Below are 23,670 nucleotides of genomic sequence, written 5' to 3' on the forward strand. Positions count from 1 at the left end.
GAGAGGAGGACTGACCTTCTGCCATTGTGCTTTTTACCTTGTTGGAGTTAGCAAGATGTCATCCTTCATCCTGAGGTGTCAACCACAGACTAGTGACTGAGATGTGGCTGTTCTGCCTTTCACGAAGTGTTGTTGGCTGGGGAGAGGGGCCCACCTGGTAGGAAGCACAGCGCTGGTGAATTCCAGCTTCCAGACTGGAAAAAATAGAATTTTTCCCTTGCAACTTGACTGAAATCTCCTAGAAGTATTTATTGATACAGACTTGCTAAAGTGAGGTGCACTCCTACAATTACTTAAGAGGTAAAGAGCTTTGATTGTTAGGAGCATGCTACACAGCCCAGTAATATTGAACCTAGTGCTTGTGCATTTTCTAAGCATTAAGTATCTGAAATATTTCTAGGTTTTAAATGTTTCTCAGGAATGTTTGTAAGCCCTTAAGCGGTGGGCTGGTACCTAAAGTCTAATCAAACGCAAAGGAAGGACAAGTGAGAGAGGAGGAAGATTGACTTTTGCATTTGTAATTATTATTCTGGTATAATGAGGTCAGATCCAAAGCCCATTTGAATCTGTGGGATTAGAAATAACACAGTTATTTTCAGAAGCAGGGTTTTCACATTGAAAGCATCTCTGTAAATTAGATACTTTAATGAAATGAAACTTTCCTGTATATAAATACAACTAGGATTGTCTCTGTGAATGCAATTATTTTAAGTATAAGATACTTGGAAGCATGCTTTTCCTGGTTTTGTATATTCAAGTCTTAATCATCCTTGGATTCCCAGAAACATAGCTCTGAGCTATATTGTTGTCTGTGTGAAGCAGCTAATTTGCACTCTTAAAATCACCAGTGAGTCCTCATGAGTGAGACGCTACCATTCCAGTCTCATAGACATAATTTTTTACAGATGTACTACACTATTTCATGCATGTTGAAATAGGTGCTGCTTGCAGCAATTGTGGGAATTCTATATATAACTATATTTGCATTTTTAAATACCATTATTGCAAAGTTGGGGTTTCGAAATAGAGGAAATCAAGAATTAAGATTTCCAATGTGGTCTTAATTTGTTTCCCTTCTGTGTGCAGTGAGACGTTGCCTCTAATTATTTGGCTACTTAATATTTTTACTCCACAACTTCACCCTTATTCTGGAAGCAGAATGGATGGTACTTGCTTAATAGCATTCGTTCAGCATTTTTCATCTTGTTGTTAAAAGTGTGGCACAGTATTATTAATGGCACAGTATTCAAACCTTATGCCAAAGAGGAGTAATTTCTCCTCTGTATTTCCACAAACTTCTAATGAATTTTTTCTACAAGACCCAGAGGAGGCAAGAGCAGCTTCTGCTTCCCCTGTCACAGCTCGAGTACCAAGACACTAAAGGGATCTGGGTCACATGTTTCCAATGAATTTGGGTTCCCTATTTAAAGCACAGAGGGACCTGATTTCTCAAAGTTCAGACAAAATGTAGCACTGCTAATAGATATTTAAAGTGCAGGCGGAGCTGCCCGGTGTGCTCAGAGGTTCCTTATTCCATGACCCGGAACCTCAGGTGGGGTGGGTGCTGGGCATGAGGAGGTGGTGTGGCCATGCACCTTCCAGCTGGAGGTCTTGGAGCACCAGATTAAATGTGGGATTTACAGAAATGCCCAAGGGAAGGCAAGACCTTGGACTGTGGGGCAAGGCAAGTGAGGGGCTGAGCAGGGAGGCCCCCATGGTACCCCCGCAGCGCTGTGTGTTTGGGGGGCTCACAGCAAAAAATCCCACCCAGGTGGGAAATTCAGCATTTGCAGTTCCCCGTCTGGTGCGTTAACCACTCTGCACAGAATAGCTGAAGAGAATCTTAATCAGGTGTTTCATCTGGATTGGGATCTGTGCGAGATTTGACTGATTGGATTGAAGGTGACATGCCAAACTTTAATTGCAACCAGAAACTGGATGTTTTATAGAGGAACCTAAGTGACAAAGCTGGTTGATTTACAGGCTTGTTAAGTAAACAAAGTGCTTTTAGCAGCAGGCTGCAGCTGACTTTGTGGAAATTAAACTTAGCGTTGAATTCTGGGGTTTACTGTTTTGGAAAGAACAAAGTCAAATAATCTATGGAGCATTAGTGAAAATACAAGTATTGGCAATGTCAGCAGGAACAAAATACAAAGAGAATCTATATATACATTCAGTACTGCGGTGGGAGAGGAAAGTACAGCTTTTTGTCAAGACATTGAACCTTCAAGCTCCTACATCCCTTAATTCTGCAGAAATCCAGGAGGCTCTGCGTGGCAATGCAGCGATGTAGAGAAACACTAGCAATGCTGGTGAAAATGGAGTCACTGGGAGCTGCCCTGCGCACCATGGGGTGCTGCCCGATGGTGTTAACTGCAGAGTGTGCTTAGCTTAAAGGGGACTGTATTGCTCTTCCCGTCATCACTGGATAACTGGTGGTGTTTTCCAAGATTTTTCTTCCTAAACCCTGGGTATTATGTTTTTGAATGGCTTTGGGCAACACAAACATTTTTTTGTGACCTGATTTAGTTAAGTTTCACTTAAACTCTCATTATCCATATGTTTACAATAAAGCTGTGGAGTTGCTTGTGTTAAAAACAACAACACAACGAATCTTCTCTAAGTAATTTTTAAAGTAAACAGAATTGGTTTGGTGCCTGCCAACACTTTGTTTCAGAAACACCCTGTGAACAGCATCGGAATTGCAGCTGCTGTGACTTAGCAAAGTCCTTTGTAAACTGCTCAGTACCAAAAAACCACCAGCCAGCTTGGTGACTCCTGCGTCTGCTTTTCAGTCCCCACCAAGCTGGGGGATTCGCCGTGTCACTAAGCATGGGCTGTCATACCTGGCAAGATCATAGGCATCCTTGAAGTGGTTCAGATCTCAGGGCTGCCTTGCCAACATGCGCTGCAAAGGGTCTGTAGCCTTCTGACACCCCATCTCTGCCTTCATTTCTCCCAGGAGGTGTCCAAGTGACACAGTCCAGCACTACGTTAAAGCAGTAGGTGTTAGGGAATCCACAGCAACTTGCAAAGAAAGTTTAGATTGTGATTGCAACATACGTAATAGTGGTGGGGAACTTGATCCCCTATTCAAAAAAACACATGGAAAATTTGTCACTTTGCGATAGATCTTCTAGGGCTAGAAGAAATTTCTTGGGTAGAAAATCTGTCTTACTGCAGGTCTGTCCCTATGTCGTGCATTTGATGGTTAAGAGGTCTCAACAGGAGTATTATAGTAGTTGTGAGATCAGGCCAGAGCCTGCAAGAGCCATACATGCTCCACGGTATTGACCCCGGGATGCATTGTCTCCAAACACCAGCCTAATTGTCTTTTCATTTTTCTCTCAGATTGTGGTTTGAATGTGCACAAGCAGTGTTCCAAGATGGTCCCAAATGACTGCAAGCCAGACCTGAAGCATGTCAAAAAAGTGTACAGCTGTGACCTTACAACGCTAGTAAAAGCACACTTCACTAAGAGACCGATGGTAGTAGACATGTGCATTAGGGAAATTGAATCTAGAGGTAAGACATAGTTAATGGACTTGTGTTGCTTTACTGATAATCCATTTAGATTGATCTGGGTCATCTGGATTTCTGCTGAATGTATGATTGCTCAAAACAGATTTGCACAGGACATTTTATGACTGCCAATTATGCTGCACAGCTAATATTATATTTTACATTACTTCATGGTTCATACCCATTTGTAATTTTTATAGATTCTGCTAGAAATTGCTTAATGGATAATTACTGCTTTATAGTTATGTATTGGCACCTATCTTTCCAGTAAAATTAAGTGAATATGCTAAAACAAAGGCAGTTAGTATTGATGAGTTTCCTCTTGTTAGTTCCCCTAGCCCACACTGAGAATCCTGTTCTAGAATTAGTGTTTGTTTTCACTCTGAAATAATGACTGAACATCAAGTACGCTAATGTCAGTTATTTTAAAATCAGTTGTAATTGGCTTAGTATGTTTCTTCAGCTCTGAAATCATTTGCGTAAACATAATTTAGTGCTCATGTAACGAGGCAGCTAATGCAAGGGACAGGGTTAAAAGGCCAGGATAAGTTCTCATTCTGAAACAAAAGCCTGATAAGGCTTTTAAAACATGTATTTTTCTGCCTTAAATTAAGAACTGGCAAAGGAAGAACTGGATGGAAGGGAACTGTAGAATTAAAACTAACTTTAATCTTGTTAAAATGTTCATTGCAGGTCTTAATTCCGAAGGACTATACAGAGTCTCAGGATTTAGTGATCTTATCGAAGATGTCAAAATGGCGTTTGACAGAGGTACAGTCTTTCCTGCAGGCTGGGACTCTGTGCTGACGTAGTAAATACACACAATTATTCTACACAGCCTGTTTCATGCTTCTCTGCCTCCGTGTGCTGAAGGGGTCCGGCAGCTGCACTGGCAGAAGGGGAGCACATCCCCCCCCCCCGCCCCGAAAAAAGTGTATCAGCTTCACTTTGGACTGTATTACTGAAATGTACTTTTCTCCTTCCATCAGTATTTGTGCTTCAGTAACGATGTGCATAGGAAAGGACAAAGCTTTCTGAACTACTGCCCTAGTTTTCAAGTAAAACTGCGCTCAGGGCGGTGGGGGAGGAATAGAGGGCAAGTGGTAAAATGCCTTAAGAGGGCTGCGCAACTTAAATCCATCTTTCTGGATGAAAGCTCCAAAATAATAAGATGAATGCAATAGTGCAAACAAAGTTTGAATTATTACAGTCTATAACAAGGTCAGTGAGAACAAACTCTCCTCTCTGAGAAAAGGCAGTGGGAAAATTAAAGGCTTTCCAGCTGCAGTCCCCCTATCCCAGTAGGAATCAAGGCCAAAATCCATGCTGGAAACTCTCTCTCCTGTTTCTCGGGAGGACTGGACCTATTCAGACACCATCTGCCTCTGCAGCGTTAGCAGGGCGGGGATGCGCCGGAGGAGCCAAGTTCTGAATCTGTGTCCACTGCGGTCAGGAGTAGGTAGTGTGCTGTAGCTGAATGGTGAACACATGTTTTTCTTATAAAATGGGGAGGCTGTGGACTAAGTTGGTTTTCTTTCTTTTACGTTTTTTCCCAGACTCCCCTGATTTCTCATTCAGTGCTGACAAATGTGTTGTTTGGCAACACAAAGTGTTCAGAAATAGCTGAACTTCCACACATTTCTACAATATAGATACTGCTAGATCGGGCAGGCAGGTTTTTTCCCCCAAAAAACCCTGCATTTTTTGTAATCATTTGAAATGAAGAAAGTATAGGTTTCTTTATAAAATGCTTGAGGTTTTCACCCTGAAATGGTGAATTTCACAGCCCAGTAACTTTCTGGTTTGGTTATGAAAGCCGAAATCTGTACTTGTGTCCCTTTTAATAATGTTTGCTTAAGCAAGTAATTTTTCTTTTGAATGCTGTTTTACATCTGTTTACATTTCCAAGGCTTTAATGTCAGTGCCTTCTCCAAACAGATGGGGAAAAAGCTGATATTTCTGTGAATATGTATGAAGATATCAATATTATCACTGGTGCACTTAAACTGTACTTCAGGGATTTGCCAATTCCACTCATCACGTATGATGCCTACCCAAAGTTTATAGAGTCTGCAAGTAAGTATAAGGCATCTTCCTCCTGGTTTTCATTCTCAGCGTTCCTCCTTTTTGTGCACTACTTGCCTGTTGATTTAATAGCTGTCCCATCAGCTCTTACCCTGCATGCCCTATTTAGTAAGGATTGCAGGAGTAAATGTGCACTGCACATTACGACATGACCGCGTGGTGCTACGTGATCATGGTTACATTTTTCCTTGCCTTTGTCACCAGGAATGCTTCCTTTTCACCAGGCATTATGGATTACATCAGTTTGTATGCCTTGTGTGAATCCCTAGTACTTGACACTGACATCTAAATTCTGCTGGTTTTGTCTTGCCAGAAAGAAGGTGATTTATGAAAATGTTTAGAAGTAAGAAGTAATTTTTTTCTAGAGCTGTCCATTTTGAGTGTTCTTAGAAGCTGATAAGCACTCATTCTAAGGCTCCCTTCAAGGCCGGCCTTGCAGACGGCGAGTCTGCAAGCACAGCAGCAGACCCAGCTGGAACGTTTCTCTCTGCTGAGCATCCTGGATGCCTGAAGCATCTCTGCAATGTGGCACTCACAGCAGCCACACCTGGAAATGTGTGAGGCAGCCGTGGGTGGAAAACAAGGGCCAGATGCTGGGCTGACCGCTCCGCTGGAGAAGGTTCTTTCCAAGTAGCATGGACACAGCCAAAGACACAGATGGCAAAGTTCCCAGTACCTTCTGCTGTCCCAGGGTTGCACCTGTAGATGATTTGCGCAAAACTAGTCCAGTCAGCAAGGATTATCGGATTTTTTTTTTAGTAGGCTGCAGGGAATCTTCTGTCAGAGTGCGATTTGCTGTGGGGAGTTTTCTTTGTCCAAAACAATCACATCCTGACTGTGCTCTGAGCACGTCTCTGGACAGGCAAATAACACACTATGAGATTTGGGTGCGTTCTGGAAATAAGTAACCCAGCAGAACTGTGGGTCCCTGTGTGCTCTGTAGGCCACTGCCGCTGCCTTTCTGTGCGTGAATTCTGGCTGTACGTGTGGTGACAGTTGAACATCTGTGTTTCAGAAACAACTGATCCGGATGAACAGCTGGAAATTCTCCATGAGGCGCTGAAGCTGCTGCCGCCTGCACACTGTGAAACGCTACGGTATCTCATGGCGCATCTGAAGAGGTAGGTGGAAAGAACTCTAAGCCAAACTCATTTTTAGCACAGGCTAGAGACCTCCAGAAAAGTCTGGGTAAGGCCCACCAAATCCTGGAGACGGACTGTGGCGGGGAATATCTATAGTCTGCACAACAAGCAAATAGCCAAACACTGGGGTTTGTCCCACTTAAAGCACTCACAAAGTACTTAAAGGAAATAAGTAAAAACCCCACAGTTTTGAAGCACAAAAGTCATCTGCCTAACAAAGTTGCATTATATCTAAGGTTGCAGTGAATATTTATCATAAGCCTTTAGTACCTCTGGGAGGTAATAAGTCGCTCCCTGGGCAAAGAGTTAATAAAAATGGCTACAGACTGGTCTCTTTTTCTGCTAAGTCTTGTCTATGTTGGTCATCCCTGACACCCTGAAAAAGACAGCACACACTAGTCTTGAGCTCACACCAATTAGACACAGTGTTAATTGGCCCTCCAGCCAGACATCTAGTGAGGTCTGCCAGCCATTCTTCATCAGTGTGGAGCCCCTTGTTCCACTTGCTGCCTTCTCAAAACTGTAGGAATATAAATTCTGTTTCTTCTTTTCCCTGGGATATGATTGAAGTTGGTCAGTAGGCTGAAAAATTGCTAAAGAGAGACTGACGGATGAATATCTGGTACAGCAGCACAGGTTCTGCTTCTTTCAGAAAACCACGGAAAAAATCAATGTGATGTGTTAGGGTGTCCATTTTACTTTCTCAAGTAACATGAGCTTATTGACAATATGTAAGAATCATTCCATTTCCTTATAAAAATATTTTAAGCTTCTGCTTTTTTTTCCTTTTATAGTTCTTCTACAAGTAGGAATATGTTGGGTCTGCTGAGTGCCTCGGGCAGTATTCAGCTACAGAGTTTCTGCTTGATTTGTCCATTTATTTCAGTGACATTTCTAATGGATGTTTTAGAACAGACACAGGGATGAAGAAACTTGGGAATAAAAAAACCACCTCACTGTCAAGTGTGAAGTTCATTTTTCCTTACGCTATTCAAGAGTAGCTGTTGCTGCTCTAGTTAGCAAGTTGCTTTTGCACATTGTATTTCTGGTATAGGTGAATGATAAGGTAGAAGGGTGGTAAAATTCACTCATTTTTAAACTTTGTTTTAATATATTTGCTAAAAAGAGCTGTGGTGCTCGACAGGCTGTTGTCTTGCTGCTGAATTCAGGTAATCAGACACAGCTCCTTTATCTGAAGTAATTACAGACTGAAGACACAGCAGCTTGGAAATATCGGTCTGATTTGTTTTAAAACAAAAATTAAGGCAGAAGGGAAAAAAGGAAGAAAAATCTTGATTTTTTTTTTTTTTTCGTGTGTACCAAAGGATTTGTTAACGCAAAGCAAGATGCCACAGTGGTGAAAAGAGGAATAATTTAGCCACTTTTTAAGTTGCTATCCTGGGATTCTTAGTTGTTTCTGAGAATCCTTATGGATTCTTTAAACCTAAAACATTTGCATAATACAGACTTGTTTCCTTGAGCGAGGCAATTCACCAGGATAAATCAAGGCAGAAGCTTTGAGGCCTGTTTGTGTCTGTGGCCCCGGCCGCAGCTGCTGGGGACCCCAGGAGAGGGAGGGATGGAAGTGAGGCTGTCAGAGCACAGGTTTGATGACCTGTCCAGCCTGCCATGCACACAACGTTACAGCGAGACGCTGGTGCTTTCAAAGCCACCCCAAAGTCATGGTTCCTGGGTTTTTTTGGTACACACCACACACTTGAAGAGGAACCAGGTAATCCAGCTTAGACCCTGTACTGCCTAAATGGAAGGAGCTCAGATGTGATGTGCTTCTCCCCCATTGCTGTCGTATCACACAAGAGAGGAGCAGCATGACCATGTGGAGCCATGGCACCAGGGGAACCTGGGCAGAATCCCACCTGGGTGGGCACAGTAGCACATCTCTAGTGACCATAAAACTGCTCACGTAATAACAAGCATGATCTGCTCCCCATAGGAATGGCCTTGAAACGCTGCTGCTGTGCAGAGCAAAAGCAAAATTGTTGTGATTTGTCTGAGTTCACCCCTCAGCCCCCTCCCTCCCCACAGAGCGCCGACCCCTCCTGCAGTTAAACACGGTCTGTGTATGCAGTAGGAGGACAGAGACATCTGACCGTGAACCTGCACAGCATTTGCACTCGCTGACTTCTGAGCGTGTCACCCCACACCTCCAGGTCTGTCCTGCTGGAAGCAGCAGCCTCTCCTGGCCTTTGGGGAAAGGCAAACATTTGTGTCCAGTTTTCTTGGTTTCCAAGCATACGCAGTCATAGTTTGGCATGGAATGAACATGAAAACCACTGTCCTTTTTTTACAGAGTAACGCTCCATGAAAAGGAAAATCTCATGAGTGCAGAGAATCTGGGCATCGTTTTTGGACCAACTCTAATGAGAGCGCCAGAACTGGATGCGATGGCTGCGTTGAATGACATCCGTTATCAGAGACTTGTGGTGGAGATGCTTATTAAAAATGAAGACATTTTATTTTGAATATTCTGGGGGTTTTGTAATAAAAAAGGAAGCAATGGTGTTCTATGGATGAAGGAATATTTTGAAGTAATTTAATGGCTCTTGTCGCTCAATTGCATATTTGCTAGAGCTTTTGATGTATTCAGGATAAAAATGAAGGAACTCTTTGTCATTTCTGTAGTGCCATTCAGCTGATGTTGAAAAAGGTTAACACATACTTTCCAGTACTAGTAATCCTGGGTGTTTATCATGTGGAAGTAAAAAACAAAAAGCTTAAAGTTATTGCATGATTTGCTCCCTGTTCTCCCCGTTCTGGTGAGACTCATTCCATGAAGAAAACAACTGAACTGGTGCAGCATCTTTGTTCTGGATAGTTTGTGATTGTAATTCAGCATGTTTCTCCGTGTAAACCTGTTGTGAATTTGCTTTTATGTTCTATGTAATTGGTTTCTGATACTAAAAAGAAGGACAACTTATGTGAAATGGAGCCTCTGGCAGTTTATTGACATTTCATATCATTCTCTGCCACTTTGGGGGTTCATTTCTTCTTCTTGGGTTTCTTTCATTTTTTTTTCATCATATAGTAATTTGTTTTTAACAGAAACAAAATGTGTACTTTAAATGTTACTTTAAGTAATTCTCCATTATGTTTATGGTGGTTGCAGTGAAATCTGCAATGCTGAGCAGTGTTCCTTTATTATTATTGCTATTTCAATTGTAATTTTGTATTTTTATCTGGCATGCATATATTAATTTATTAAATTTTGCTTTTAAAACTCTAAGCTATTTAGTTTTACTTAACAAACGTGTTTTAAAAATACTGTTTGTTTCATTGTTTCCATTTGCACTTCAACCCTGGGCACCCTCTGAATTCAGTGAGTTAGAGTTTTACCAGTTTTGACAAGCCCGTTCTGGCCTAAAGGCTTCGGAACCTGACACTTCACTAAGGTTCCCACAAATCCCTCTTGAACTTGAAAATTTCTTCATTGTCCAAGATGCCTCTGAAGAATGCTTCAGAACCCTTAAACTAAAAAAGTATTGTCAAGCCATCTACTACTTTGTGTTATATATATATATATATAGAGAGAGAGAGAGAGTTATAGTTGGAATTGCAGTTTACCCCTGAAGAGTTGTAGCTGCCCAGGTGAGATGGATACACCACTGAATTTCAAATGCAAATATATTACAGAACACTTGCTTTGCACTTAAAGCGCTCAGCTCTGGTGCAAGCGCTTTGGCCGGCCCTGCAGGCGTTCAGCCGGGACACTGTGCAAAGGGAAAATGACCAAATCGTACCAGGGCGAGTGCACGGCCAGTTTCACATCAAGCTGGTTTGCAGTCCTTACAAATGGCAATTTCTCGGTTTCAATTTCTGACCAAAAAATAGTATCCCCAGTGAGCATGGTTTAGCATTACTGGAATTCTCTGTGCTCTAATCATCCCCACTCTAAATGCTCCCTCTCCCGTCGGGGTTCCTGGCAGCACTGCTGCAGCCGGGAGCGGCAGACCACGCACCAGCAGTGTTGGTGACCAGACGGTGTCTCCATGTCACCCACCTGGCTCTCCTCCTTCATTGCCTTGTGCACAGGAAAATACCAACATCAGAGAAGATCAGTTGCAAATAGCACACTGGTTCAGTTCAAAGCTTTAGAGACTAATTATTTTGATGAACAGTGAAAATGTTTCATTATCAAGGAGAGCAGAGTGAGTGAGAGTGAGGCCTGCAGAGAAGACAGACATGATGAGATGCTTTGGTTGGGCACCTGACCTAACACCAGCCCCAAAGGAGAGCAAGCAGGTGAAGCTGCTTAGGCAGCTTGGAGGTTCCACCCTTTTCGCTCCTCTCAGGCAGCCAACACCATCCAGAGGAGGAAAACTCCCCAGCAATTGTTGCCAGCTGTGCTCCCTTCTGTGAGCAACAAGATGCCTCCCTGTAGCCTGTTCTTTCCTTGCTGACCCAAGGCAGGAGGGGGGAGCAGGCAGCTCTCCTTGAGCTCCCCTGCAAATGGGAATGAAGGCTCCCAGGAGGGAAAGGCTGAAGATGGGGGTTCATGCTGGTAAGCACATGGGGAGTGCTGTTCTATGCTCAGGGGGCAGTGAGGGGGCTGGAGGATGGGAGATTTTGAAAGAGTCTAAAATATAATCTTTTTTTCTTCTTTCTTTTTTTTTTTTTTCCAAATCTTCTGTAGTACTAAAAGCGACTTGCTGCTATAATTCCTGTATTAATGCACATTATTGCTTTATTTATCCCAACGAACTGACCACAGCCTCCCTCAGCCCAAGAGCAACCGCCCATGTTCTCCCCAGTCACATCTGCCTTGTGCTCTCCAGCAGCCACACATGTTCACTGCTACCTTGTTCCGAGCCAACTCCTAAACACTCTGCGTTTCCCCTTGCTGCCTTGACAGCAGCTGGTGCATTTCCTCACTCCTGTGTTGCCTAATGACCCTGAGTATGCCAGTCCTCAGACTGTCCATCACTCCTGCTTTCCCTCACAGAGTAGTGTGCAGAGGTTCTCTGGCTCTGGCCCTCTCTCTGCAGTGCCCTTGCACGGCTCTCTCACGTGGTTGTACTCCAACGTTATCAGGTCTGTGATGAGGAGGTGGGATGTTTTTGTATTAAATCATGCTGGCAAGTTTTTCCATGCATACGTTTCACCCACTTGTTGCACTGCTGTGTTTGCATTACTTGTTACGTGCTTGTCCCTGACACCTAATGCTGCTGCAGCTGTCCGTGGCAAATGCAGCCTTTTCTCAAAGCACCTGGCAGCAGCACTTTGTAGCTGATGTGGGGTATGGCCAGAGAATGGCTGCGGTGGTGGCACCCCATGTCCTTCGGCAGCCTGGTGAGCCAGAGGAACACTTGGCTTACCTGAGCAAAAGGCATCTGTTGTTCCCCATTGCTGTGCAAGCAAACCCAAACCAGGTAGTTGAAATGCCACTTCTAAAGCGTATGGCAGGAAGAATGTAGTAAATGGGAGTAATTAGGATAATCACTGTTTTCTTCTTGTGTGGAACATCCAGCTCCTCTGTCTCGGTGCAGCAGCAGATGAGTGCTGCTGACAGTAGCGGCTGTTCCCCTTGCTCTCAAGGTGCTTTCAGCTGCCTTTAGAAGCACCAAGGCTGCTGAGAGGTACAAAGCTGGATCAGAGTCAAAACCACCCAAAAATAGCAAGCCGAGATTCACTCTGGGGACACTTCTCCTCTGGAGACATTCAAAACCCGCCTGGATGCCTTCCTGTGTAATGTCATCTAGGTGTTCCTGCTCTGGCAGGGGGATTGGACTAGATATCTTTTGAGGTCCCTTCCAATCCCTAACATTCTGTGATTCTGTGATAGTCAATCTCTCCAACGCACACAGGGCAAACAAGGTTTGTGAGCTACTACCAAATACCGGTCTCCTGCTGGAGATGCTGTTTTTCCAGCAAAGTTTAACAAGTGATTATGATCACTGCAAGTCCTGCAGGAAAGGAGAAAACCTGAATGGGGACCCCCTGCTGGGAGAAGAGCAGTCAGTTTGCTGATTAACTAAAGGAAAAAAAAAGGGGGGGGGGAGCAAATAAAACAAAAGCACCCCAAAACAACCTCCCCCAAAAGCCCAGCTCAAGAAACATAACTTCTCCTTAATGCCCAGACACCCCTTCCCTGAGGGCTCCCTGATGAGGTTTACCACAGCCAGTAGGCACAGGACCCTAGAGGTCAGGCAGGGAGCCTCTGCCATAACAAGCACACTGTATTTTCCCTGAGTCTCAAAGTCTGATGATATATGAAGGAAACTGCATGCCAAGCAATGATGAAACTTCAGAATGTGTTTATCATCAAATAATCTCAGTATCCAAATAATTAAGGCTGGCAGTGCACGTCTCAGAGACAAATGCACAGGTCGTCTGTTGTGTTAGGGACAGGAATGTGGGATGGAGGACCCAAATGGCCAATGAAATACTTGCTTGACTTTGAATCACTGGAACCTGTATCCAATTACTGCTTTTTTTTCCTTTAATTGTGATTTTTCATTAAGTGTGTAGGCAAAATCTCCATTTTAATCTTGTTTTTGTTACTATCCAAATGGAACTCTGGTCTTCTTGAGCGGTAACCATTAAAGCAGGTAGTACAGAAATAAATTGTCTTTGCAGTGAATTTGATACTTCTTTTTGCTAACCAGGAAGGTACTTTGCATAGGCATATAAGCAATTACATTGTTTAAGTTTCATTTAATCAAAATTTTAATTAAATGCAGAAAGCCACTATTTTTTGCATTTGTATTAGTTAAATGATAACACAATAAATAACCTAGGTCTATGAGAAGTAAGGGTTATCACTAAGCTGATTTGTTCTCCAGAGGAATTGATTTCCATGATGAATGCCTGTGATCTCTAGTTCAGCAGTTGACCCTACTGTCTCCAGAGCCATGGGGTATGTGTCTACAGCACAAGATGGGGCTGGGCAGACACTGGAGCCACCTCACTGGCAACAGCTATTAAAAGGCAGTTGGCCACAGTCAAAAAGACAGGAAAGAAGTGATTAAACTGAGAAAGCAACTTCGTCAAACTTCTAAGGAAGAAATAAGGGGCGCTGGCAAGAAGTATGGATTGGTAGCAGTCAAGAAACTTGCACAGAGTATGAGGGAAAGCAAGTATTCAACAATGATAAAGGAAAGTAAAATCATAAAAAATTATGAAGGTAGTAAATAACTGTTAAAAATGTATGCCTAGTAAAAGTTAAATGTCAGAACTATTGGGGAAAAAATATTTAGGACAGTGCTTGGGGGCATAATTAGGAGCTTTAGGATGAAAAAAGAAAAAGAGAAAACTTCTTGCAGCAATTTTGGGAAAATGTCCCAGCAGTGAATCAGCCCAGTGGTTGAGCACAGGGTTACTTGACCTCCTATCAGCTGGGCCAGGCCCGTGTACCTCAGTGGCAAAGACATCCTTGGTCTGGGGTTCCTTCCTGGCAGACCCACAGCCGTCCATGGAGCCCAGCACCGATGCGGCATGTTGGACCCGCTGCATGCGGGGTGTGGGACACGTGCACCCCTCAGAGAGCAGCACGTGTGTCCCCACGTGTGTGACCATGGTGCAGGGCTCCTTCCCTGCACAGGGCCAGGCTGCCTCCAGCTCCCAGCGGCTGTGGGATGGATGGAAGCACACTGCTGGCTGAGGCTGGATGCGGGGAGCCCATGATGAGGTTTTAGAGTCCTGTGGTGAGGGAAGCAAGCTGCCTTTTGAAACAAGTATGTGAACTGCTCTTTCTGCCAGATTAGCTGACAGGATGGAAAAACCTGTTATTTATGATTTTATGCAATACCAAACTTCTTCTGCTCTTCCCCCCTCAATGGCAAAGGAAGAAGTAAAGGCTTCTAAAAGGCAGATATGATATACTCACTCTGTTCCTGACCTAATTTTTGTATGCTGATGAATGTTCTGCAATGTTTTTATTATAGCTATAATTATATTGCAATAAGGGAAAAGAAACATTTAGTGAACCTAGCAATCATGGATTTCTTTTTCAGTCATGCAAAATTACTGCTTAGTGACTGCACATCAGCCCCAGAAAGCCTGTGTAATGCAGGAGGGTTAGGAAATGCGCTGTGGACTGAAGTGATTGCTGAGTAAACCATGTGTAAGGCACGAGTGCCATCTGCTTCATTTACGTGCCAGCAGGGGTGCAAGCAGAGGGCAGAGGACACGTGCCTGAGCACAGGGCATGAGGAGGTGGGTGCAGGGCTTGTCGTTGCACCCCAGAGTCCCCCCTCTGCAGCACCAGGCTGGTCAGCGCCGAGAGCTCTGCCTCCAGCAGGGTCCAAGGACCCTCGGCTGATGTGCTGAGGAAGCCTTACGTGTGCATCAAGTGATCCAGCTCCTCTTTGGTTCCTCAGCACACTCTTCCTCTGCCTCTGGTCATGGGCGTTTCAGGTTATACTGTTCTCCAGAGCCCTTGCATTGACTGATCACTTCTTTGTGCTGATCTGATTTTCTGTATACACAATCTGGGCCATAGTGCAGAGATATTCCTCTTGTTGCCACCTTTTGTGGATCAATTTGGACAGCACAACTCTTGAACTTCTCTAATTTCCATTGCTGCTTTCATGATCAGAGTACCATTTTTTTCTTATTTGATCTCTCCCAAGAGTGGTGTCAATAAGCTGCTCAAGAAATTTGTTCAAGATCTTTTTGTTAGATATCCTTTCCTATTTCTCATGTCAGTATTTTGTCTCAAGGACATGAGTAGCTTCTTGTATTACTCAGGTCTCTGTCGCTAGTCTGCCTCAGTAGATTGGAGCAAATGGTTCTTAGGCCTCTGGGAGCCTTTGATTAATGTATTTCCTGAGGCAATTAGGCATTGTTTTGAAAAACATTTGGCAGCCAGCCAACACTCATTTTCAAACACTATGTTGCCTGTAATTTCTGTTTCCTGCTATAAAGCCTAGAGTTTGAATACTAAGCTTTTTCTCTTTGCCTCTTTTTTTCCCCATGCCTTATTATTATACTGTGACAGTAAGGAAAATAGGGTGTCCAAACTATTAAAATGACTCATTTTGTAGACCAGTATTCATGTGGCTGTGTATTCTAGTGCTTATTTGAAGGATTGCTCACTAAACCCAGAAGAATATAGCACAGCATTGTGCTGTTGTTCACTGCTCATCCCCAGCACCTACTCTGGTCTCAAAAAGGAGAGGGGAGAGATTCCTTTGATTGCTTTTTGTCTTTTTATCCCCTTTCATGATCTCCAGTGTCATGATGCTGGACTTATGTTGTTTGTACCAAGCAATAACTCTCACATTACATCTTCCAGTAAATTACTGGAATTCAGTTACTACATTTTAGCTAACACACTGAGATTGCTGCAAGATGGATTAGACAATGCCAACATGGTGCAGTACAAGATGCCTCACAAAAAAAAGGTTCAAAGCCCATCTGAACACCTTTTATTAAAAGCAGGCACATGACAATAATCACAAATGGAGGAGTTTAGCATCTGTTGCAAGCTGTTCCCTAGATGAGTTGCAATGACATCTGCAAACTTCACAGAAAACTGTGAACTTCTCCTGCAAGTACTTCCCCAGCCCACGCATAATCTTGCTGTTCAGAGAAAAGACATAGTTTCCCAATGTTTTACAATACAGTGGATACATTGGTGTTCAACCTGATAAAAATCCACCATGTGCTGGTGTTCAACCACCATAAAAATCCAGATGCTTCCCTCATTAATCATTTATTTTCAAATATGGTGCAATGCTGAGTCCCTACAGCTCCTTCATACCCCTCACTGGAGGAAGAGTTGTGGTCCACACACAGCTTTCTGTGAAGTTCTCTCTCCGTAACGTAATCAAGGGTCAGTCTGAAGCTCACTTACAGCACAGAAGCGACTTGGCATTGCCTGGTGAGGATGTTGGTGGTGGAGAAGGTTAAAGAGGAGGTGGAGTAGCCACGGAAAATGTGGGCTGACTTTTTCTGTCATCTGTGCCTGTCCTTGGGCTGGAAATCTCTCCCAGCATTAGGAGAGATCTGACATTCTCCTTCTCTTGTGCTGGTGGGAGGAAAAATCACATTAATGTTCCCTTTTCCATCTGCAGCTCTGGTATTGGGTTTAGCCTCACTCCCAAGCCATCATGTCAGTTTGCTAATAGTGTTAATTAAGAATGGAAAACCGATCTACCTACAGCCAAGTCTCCTTCTGTTATGAGTAACTTCAACAGTGAGCTTTGGACAAGCCAACCCCTCCTCCTACAGCTCCCTTGGGCTCCAGTCAAAGACTCCTTCCAGTATCACAAATGAAGAGGCAGATATGCTTTGGAAGGAGTAGGCAGCCAACAGAATGCTTTGCCTCACCTCACAGTGCAGGCTGAGAGCTTCCCACATGGCTGCCAGTGCAGTGGGTTGGGATGAGCGGTGCTGTGGGGGCACCAGCACTGTCCATGCCTGTGTCCCTGTGTGGTGAGACAGAGGCCAGCTTGGTGTTGGTGGGTTGTCCTAACCTGCGCCTGCTCGCAGCTTGTGGGCCTATTTCTGCTGGATGGCACCAATGATCTGTGTACCAACAGTGAGATGTTAGTTTGTTTTTTTAATTTTTTCATCATTTTGCTGGCACGTCAGTACACCAGAAGCAGTTAGAGAAATGAGGTTCTTGCTGCTTGTCATAACCTTTGTGGAGATCCAGCTGTCACTGTAGCATCCCTCCCAGTACCCATCCCAGTACATCACTAGGGACCTCCAAGTGCAGAGGGCACAGATAGAGGAAAAAGGAAAGAAACAGCAAAGTTTTCAATTAATTACCTAAAGTAGTCAGGAAAATTGACCAAGTAAAATGGTCATGAGGAACTTTCTCTGCGTTTTTAGTGAAGGCAGACTGGACTGGCTGGAGGCTGTAGAGAATGTCACCTGGACATGCAAGGCTGCTGGCACCACGAGGCCACTTGCCATGCTGCGCTGTAAGCTGCTATAATACATGTGAATGCAGGCTGCTTGCCTGAAAACAGAGCACAAAGTCAAGGGCTGTGTGACAAGTCAGTGATGATGTGGCCTTCATCTGCTAGGAGGATTAATTTCACAATTAGGCTGATCTGAAAACTAGACATTGTTAAGAATTGTTAAGCTGGAACTCTGTCTCAATGCCAGTTTCTCTCAGGTGGCTGTTACTTGTCCTGCTTTTGCTCCTGCACGGCCTGGTGAGGCTCACATTGCTCCCCTCGCTGTGATATTCCCCCAACTGTTTTGAATGCGGTGGTTTGATTCCTATCAAATCCCAAATATGAGCGAGCAGGGAGATCTGGAATTCAGCTTTGCATGCGTTCCCATGTACAAAGTTAGTGTGGGCTGTCAGAGGAGTGGGAACCACCTCCTGACTGCTGCCAGTCCTTCAGCCCCTGACCAATTGGCCTGGGTGCTGCGAGCCCCCACCCCTCCTGTGGGAACCCGGAGCCACCATGCACTGCAAAATACACTCTAAAAGCAGGGGGTTTAATACTTTAGTTATCAATTTGAGGGTGTTTCTTGAGTTGAGGTTATGTTTTTGTTTTTCTCTTTATCAGCTATAAACACAAGCCCTCTTGTCCAACACAAGAGGAACATGGCAAAGTTCTTGCAGCCTGCCAAGGAAGCAAAATAAACTTCATGTGACAAGTGAGAGCTACACACCAGGAACCACACAAGTCGGTTTTTTCCATTAATTACCAACAAAATGCTGTGCATGTACTGGCAAAGATCCCAACATGAGCAATGAAAGTGTGTATTTTGGCATGAGGTCAGTCTTGGGTAAAGGACACATCAACCAATTCATGTTCAGGAGCAGAAATCCGTCCCTGGAAACTAATAGACAGCATGGTAGATGATGGTGTTTCCTGCTCTAAAATGCTGCTGTGGCTCAGATAGCACAGTGAGGTAAATGTTGACTTTTTAAAGGCAACCGCTGCAGCTCTAGGTGAGAGGGATGCTTTGCAGAGATCTCCATTTAGTGTTCTCTGGGATTAGGGAGAGGAAGCACTTTGTGCAAAGGGAGAGGGTGCTCTGCCACTCAGCCTAGCTGCAGAATTTAAAATAAAAGAAACTTTCTTCCACGTGTTTATCCAACTAATACCAGCCATGAGAGAATCTGCACCACAAAGCTAGGTATCCCAGGACTCATGCACGGTTACAGAGGCATTCTCAGGGTCACAAAAGTTTATCCTAGTTGCACTTATTGTAGGTGTGGTGTGGGATGGTTTGGCATGTCTGCCTCTCATGGTGATGTGAATGCTCTATGGGAAGCAGATGACCTCCAGATGGATGTTTGTGCTCTCATCCCGTAGCTGGGGCTATGTGGGGAACGTGCTGTGGGGTGCTCCATGTTCCAGGAGTTAATTGCTTTTGTATTTGGGAGTGATGACATTGCAAAAGTGTTGTTGTCAACTATATCCTTATGGGCCAACAATCAGAGAAGAACCTGTGTCAGTTAAGAGCTAAAATGTGATTTTTATTTTTTTTCCCCCCTTGTGAACAGGGTAAGAGAAGCAGCTAACCAGCGCAGCAGCTTTTAAGCATTGAAACTTATTTCCCACATTGCCATTTCTTCTTTCCACTGGTTGTGTAGTGGAGCTTCCCCCACAATGTCTTCACAAAAATTGAATTACAGAGTACTGGCCAAAATGTGTCAGACCTCACAGGAGCTGAACAAGCAGCTTGCCTTCATGTAAAGCTAAAATGGAACAGTCTGCACTGCAGTTCCTCCAATGGAGAGTCAATCTGCGTTTTAAAACAGATATGTGTATTTAAACATGTAAATGTGAGATCCAGAGATATACTTCAGGCTAAATGCTGTCTGTGGTCCCACTCATGAAAGCCAGTGTATGAAATTAGTTGGACTTGATTATGTTAAAGTAATTTACAGTTGGACTCGATCTTAAGGGGCTTTTCCAACCTAACCTATCCAATGATTCCATGATAAATGGCATAGCAGTATGATACGCATGCATTTCCAGAAGTCAGGCAATGCCAAGCTCTACTTTCTGCATCTGAAGTAATGCAACTATATATTTACAAAAGCAAATCGGCATCAGAATTTGTATCCAAAACGTAACATGGCGATACAATACCGTCTCCGGAGGCAGATGACTTCCAGGATGGCACTCAGGTGCCCAACACCTGCTTAAACGTTGCCTTAGATGTCTGTGCTGTCGGTATGTGGCAGAGCTGGCTGTGCCCACCTGGATCCCAACTTCAACACCAGTCAGAGACGGGGCACTCTCTCTCTGTCTGGCTTTGCTATCAGGTGACTTGTGCTACTGGGAAAAGGCAGAGTTTATGAAAAAAGTTACTAGAAGTGTTGCCTAGCTGCATCCAAGTATGAAAGAGATTCTTCTGACCAGCAGAGTATCTGAGTCCTGCTGTGCAGGAAAGTCTTCATGACGGGATGGTCCAGCAAAGCTGTCCCTTTGCTGTCCTGGTCACTTGAGCACAGCTCATGTTGTGCTGACAGAGTGGCCTGTAGGAACAGGGCAGAGTAAACTTCGCATCTGATGGACTTGCCCTCTTTTGTTGTCTTGTTTGGCTCTCCAGCATGACTCACCTATGTCCCTGAGATAAGTCCCAGTCCTAAAATAGGAGACCTAAAAGCAACCTTGTCAGGGCTGATAGCTGCAGGTGAATTTACTACTACTTTATTCAGAAACTTTATTCAGTTCCAGGACTGGTTTCTTGGTGTTTCCATAACAGAAAGGCAACATGAAGCTGCAACCTTCTTACCAATTCCTCTGACACATTGTGGCTGGTCAGCTTGTGCCTCTCGTCTCAGCCGATAGTATTTGCAGCTATCGCTGTTCTCTGTTCTCACTGCTTACCTACCTGGCTCAGGCTGGGTAGAGAAGTGCCTGTGGCCAGTGTCATCTTTGAGCAGCATGACCCTTTTAAAGTGGAGCAGTGCTGCTTCTCACCTGCAACAGGTGAACAATTGTGCTGCTGTTCTATGTATTTAGTGATCATGGTTTCTCTACTTGACTGTGGACCTTTTTCTTGCTCCTCTCTTTCTTTCCAGACTAGAACCCTTTTTTTTTTTCAGAAGTATCCCTCTGATTTGATAAATGCACAACATGTCTATGCTATAGTATGTACACTTGGTCACTGCAGAGGTTAAGATCACTTTTAAGTGAGTTTTTTGTGTTTTTAATTCCTTTGGCCTGTGTAATAGAAAAAAAAAAGATATGCTGAAAATGAATTTTCTGCAAATATCCATGGGCTTAAAATGTATTTGCAGGATGGCTGAGGTGTGTCTCTGTATGGAAAAATGCAACTTTTGATTTCTTGATTTGTGGGTTTAAATCCTGTCTGTCAACACACAGTGATGTTTATATGAATGCTTTGCACGTTCTTATGGGCACTGGAATAAACAGGGGATGTCCGGTCCATTAGCATCTAAGGCTGTCATTAATTCCTTGAACGCGTTTCTTCTTGAAAATATTAACTCCCTCTGTTTTGCTCTTGCAAGGGATTGTTCGGGATCTTCCCTCGCAGAGGCCCATCGTGTGCCCACTGCATCTTTTCCGTGCGTCTGTTGCCATCTGGCGGCAGCGGCGCTGAGCCGCCCGGCTCTGCTGAGGCCGCTTCCAGCGGGAAACGTGGGCCCGGCTGTCTGTAACCAGGCGCAATGTGGGAACGAACACATGGCAAGTTCGCAAATTACTTCTCCAACCATCTGCTTTCTCTTATTCAGTGCTACCATAACCTACTGTCACCAGCAATGCTGTTTTTCCGATACCAAAATGCATTAAAGTGTGCATATAATGCATTTGGAAGCTAAAAAAACACCTGCAAATCAACACTGCTATTATTTTTCAGCTTTTGTGCCTGTAATTTCCCAGATGTAATATGCACCTTTTCTTTGTTCTTTTTATTAGTTTCACTTCTGCTTCCCCCATGCAGGTCCTGCAGCCCTTGGAGCCTCCTGCATCTGTTCTTCCTAGGTAGGGATTGCATTTCTGCATGCGATTGTGTGACAAAGATTTCAGTAAAAATCTTGTATTCCTCACTCAAAAACATTAGGTATTCTGCTCCCTTGCATTGTGGCTGTATGATATCACCCTGCCAAAAAGACTGATCTGCAGTAGTAGTTGTTCACAGCTCACTTCCTTCAGGCCAGAGTGGGCAGAAGCCCCTGATGCACTTGTTCCTGGTGCATGAATGAAAGGAGTGATGCCCCAAATCCAGATGGCAGTGAGTTTTGCTTCTTTCCAATTTATATGAATGAGACCTGGTTGACCATTAGCATGGTGGGAAGTGGGTTTTTCTGAGGTTTGCTGGGGTGGGGGCTCACAAACCAAGCCAGAAATCTTGGAGGTAAGATAAGCATGGCAAGAGTTTTTCAAATTCGGGCACTCAGTATAGCTCATCTTCTCGTCTTGCTTCTTCACCTCGGTCATGACTGGTCACATTCCCCGTTAACAACAAGCAGCATTCACTTCTCTGTCCATATTTAACCACAGGAGCTCAGGTTACCTTGGTTTTTTTGAGAGGGAAATAGTCTTGTGTCCCTGGCAGTGAGCATCCATTACAGCCAGGCTGTCAGTCCCAAAGGCTTTCTCCAAATACCTACTCCTGCCTCTCCCAGTGAGAACCCAGGCAGTGAGGTGGAATGGTTCTCAGCTCAGGGGGTTGCTCTCATACTCTCACCTAATAATGATAACCCACATGAAAGTAACAGACTTTGCAGGGCTCCTACAGATCCTGCATCCTGCTGATTCCAAGCAGCTAGACCTTTTCTTTTTCTTTTCTTTTTTTTTTTTTTTGGGGGGGCGGGGAGGGGGACCAGGGGGTGGGTGCGAATAGGGGCTGGAACAGAAATTTATGTTACTAAAGAGTGTGTAACACTTTCCTCCATCCGCTTCAGAGTGAACCTGCCAGGCCTGCCTTGGGTGGGCAGGAATGCTTTGAGAGACCCCGGGAGGCTGCGCAGGGCATGGTCAGCATTCCCGCGATGTCTCCTGCAACTCTATCTGTGCTGGGCACAGCAGCTGCCTGGCCCAGGATAAAGGCTGGAAGCAGCCAGGCGCTCGTCTGAAATGAGATAGCTGCAACAATGGGAGCTGCTGGCAGGGACAAGGCCAGAGCTATGTAGAGGGAGAGTTTCTACTGGAGGATAAACATAAATGCAGAGGCTGAATGCTGTGTAAGTGGAGGACAGTGGGTGAGGGGAGCTGATTAAAAATAATAATAATGATAAAGGCATCCAGCATGAAACAGCAAACCAGCTGGCAGACAGCACAAAGGATATCCATAAGAAGAAGAAAGTATGTGTGGTGTCACCCGGAGGCAAATCTGAAAAAACTTTTTGTGGGGAATGTTTTTTGGAAAAGGAGATTTGGAGCAGTGTGTAGGAATGGTTGTGGCAGGTCACTCAGTGCAATGTCCTGTCTCCAAACAGCAGTGCCTGGGGAAAAGTGCAAGAACAGGGCAAGTTTTCAGCAATATTTCCCCAGGAGGCTACCCCAGCCTCCTGTGACTTGTGACTCTGGGGCTTCTGTGACAGACTACTGGTTTGTTTGTTTGTTGGTTTTTTTTGTTTAATAGTACAAAATGAATATTGAATATGATTGAATTGAATATGATATTTTCTGAAAACACACAAACACACACAAACTTCTGGCAACCAGAAACTCCTGTGGCACCAAGTTCCACCACAGACGCACTATGTGAAGGAGTGTCTTGGTAAAGCCTGCCAACTCTGTTTCCCTCAATGCCCTCTGCTTTTTTGCACTGGGACAGCAAGTGAATCCAAATCTGACTTCTCCAGACCATTTGGGGTTTTAAGGACCCTACCAAAGCCCTTTCTCTTTCTAGCTTCTCTTCCAGACTTAATGTTTATGCTATCTATCTGTTCCAGGTATGGAGCCAGCCTGTACTGTGGATGTCTTTGTCACTTTCTCCTGGGCCTTTTCCAAGCCTCCTCTTGAAACCAGAGAAGCAGAACGGCACAGAGCACTCAAGGTACCATGAA

General features: G+C 44.3%; 1 protein-coding gene across 5 annotated transcripts in view; it reads left to right on the forward strand.

Moving 5' to 3' along the window:
• The window catches only part of CHN1 (chimerin 1), a 101,062-nt gene extending 91,069 nt beyond the window's left edge, over positions 1 to 9,993 (forward strand). For all 5 annotated transcript variants that reach the window (XM_082057081.1, XM_082057085.1, XM_082057082.1 and 2 more), the window contains 5 exons: positions 3,352 to 3,525; positions 4,216 to 4,293; positions 5,461 to 5,598; positions 6,623 to 6,728; positions 9,061 to 9,993. In XM_082057081.1, the coding sequence (XP_081913207.1) occupies positions 3,352 to 3,525; positions 4,216 to 4,293; positions 5,461 to 5,598; positions 6,623 to 6,728; positions 9,061 to 9,232 (668 nt within the window). In that variant the 3' untranslated portion in view covers positions 9,233 to 9,993. The remainder of the gene's footprint in view (positions 1 to 3,351; positions 3,526 to 4,215; positions 4,294 to 5,460; positions 5,599 to 6,622; positions 6,729 to 9,060) is intronic.
• The last annotated feature ends 13,677 nt before the right edge of the window (positions 9,994 to 23,670 follow it).

This window comes from Streptopelia decaocto, assembly GCF_964273445.1.
Source record: "Streptopelia decaocto genome assembly, chromosome: 6".
Lineage (NCBI taxonomy): Eukaryota > Metazoa > Chordata > Aves > Columbiformes > Columbidae > Streptopelia > Streptopelia decaocto.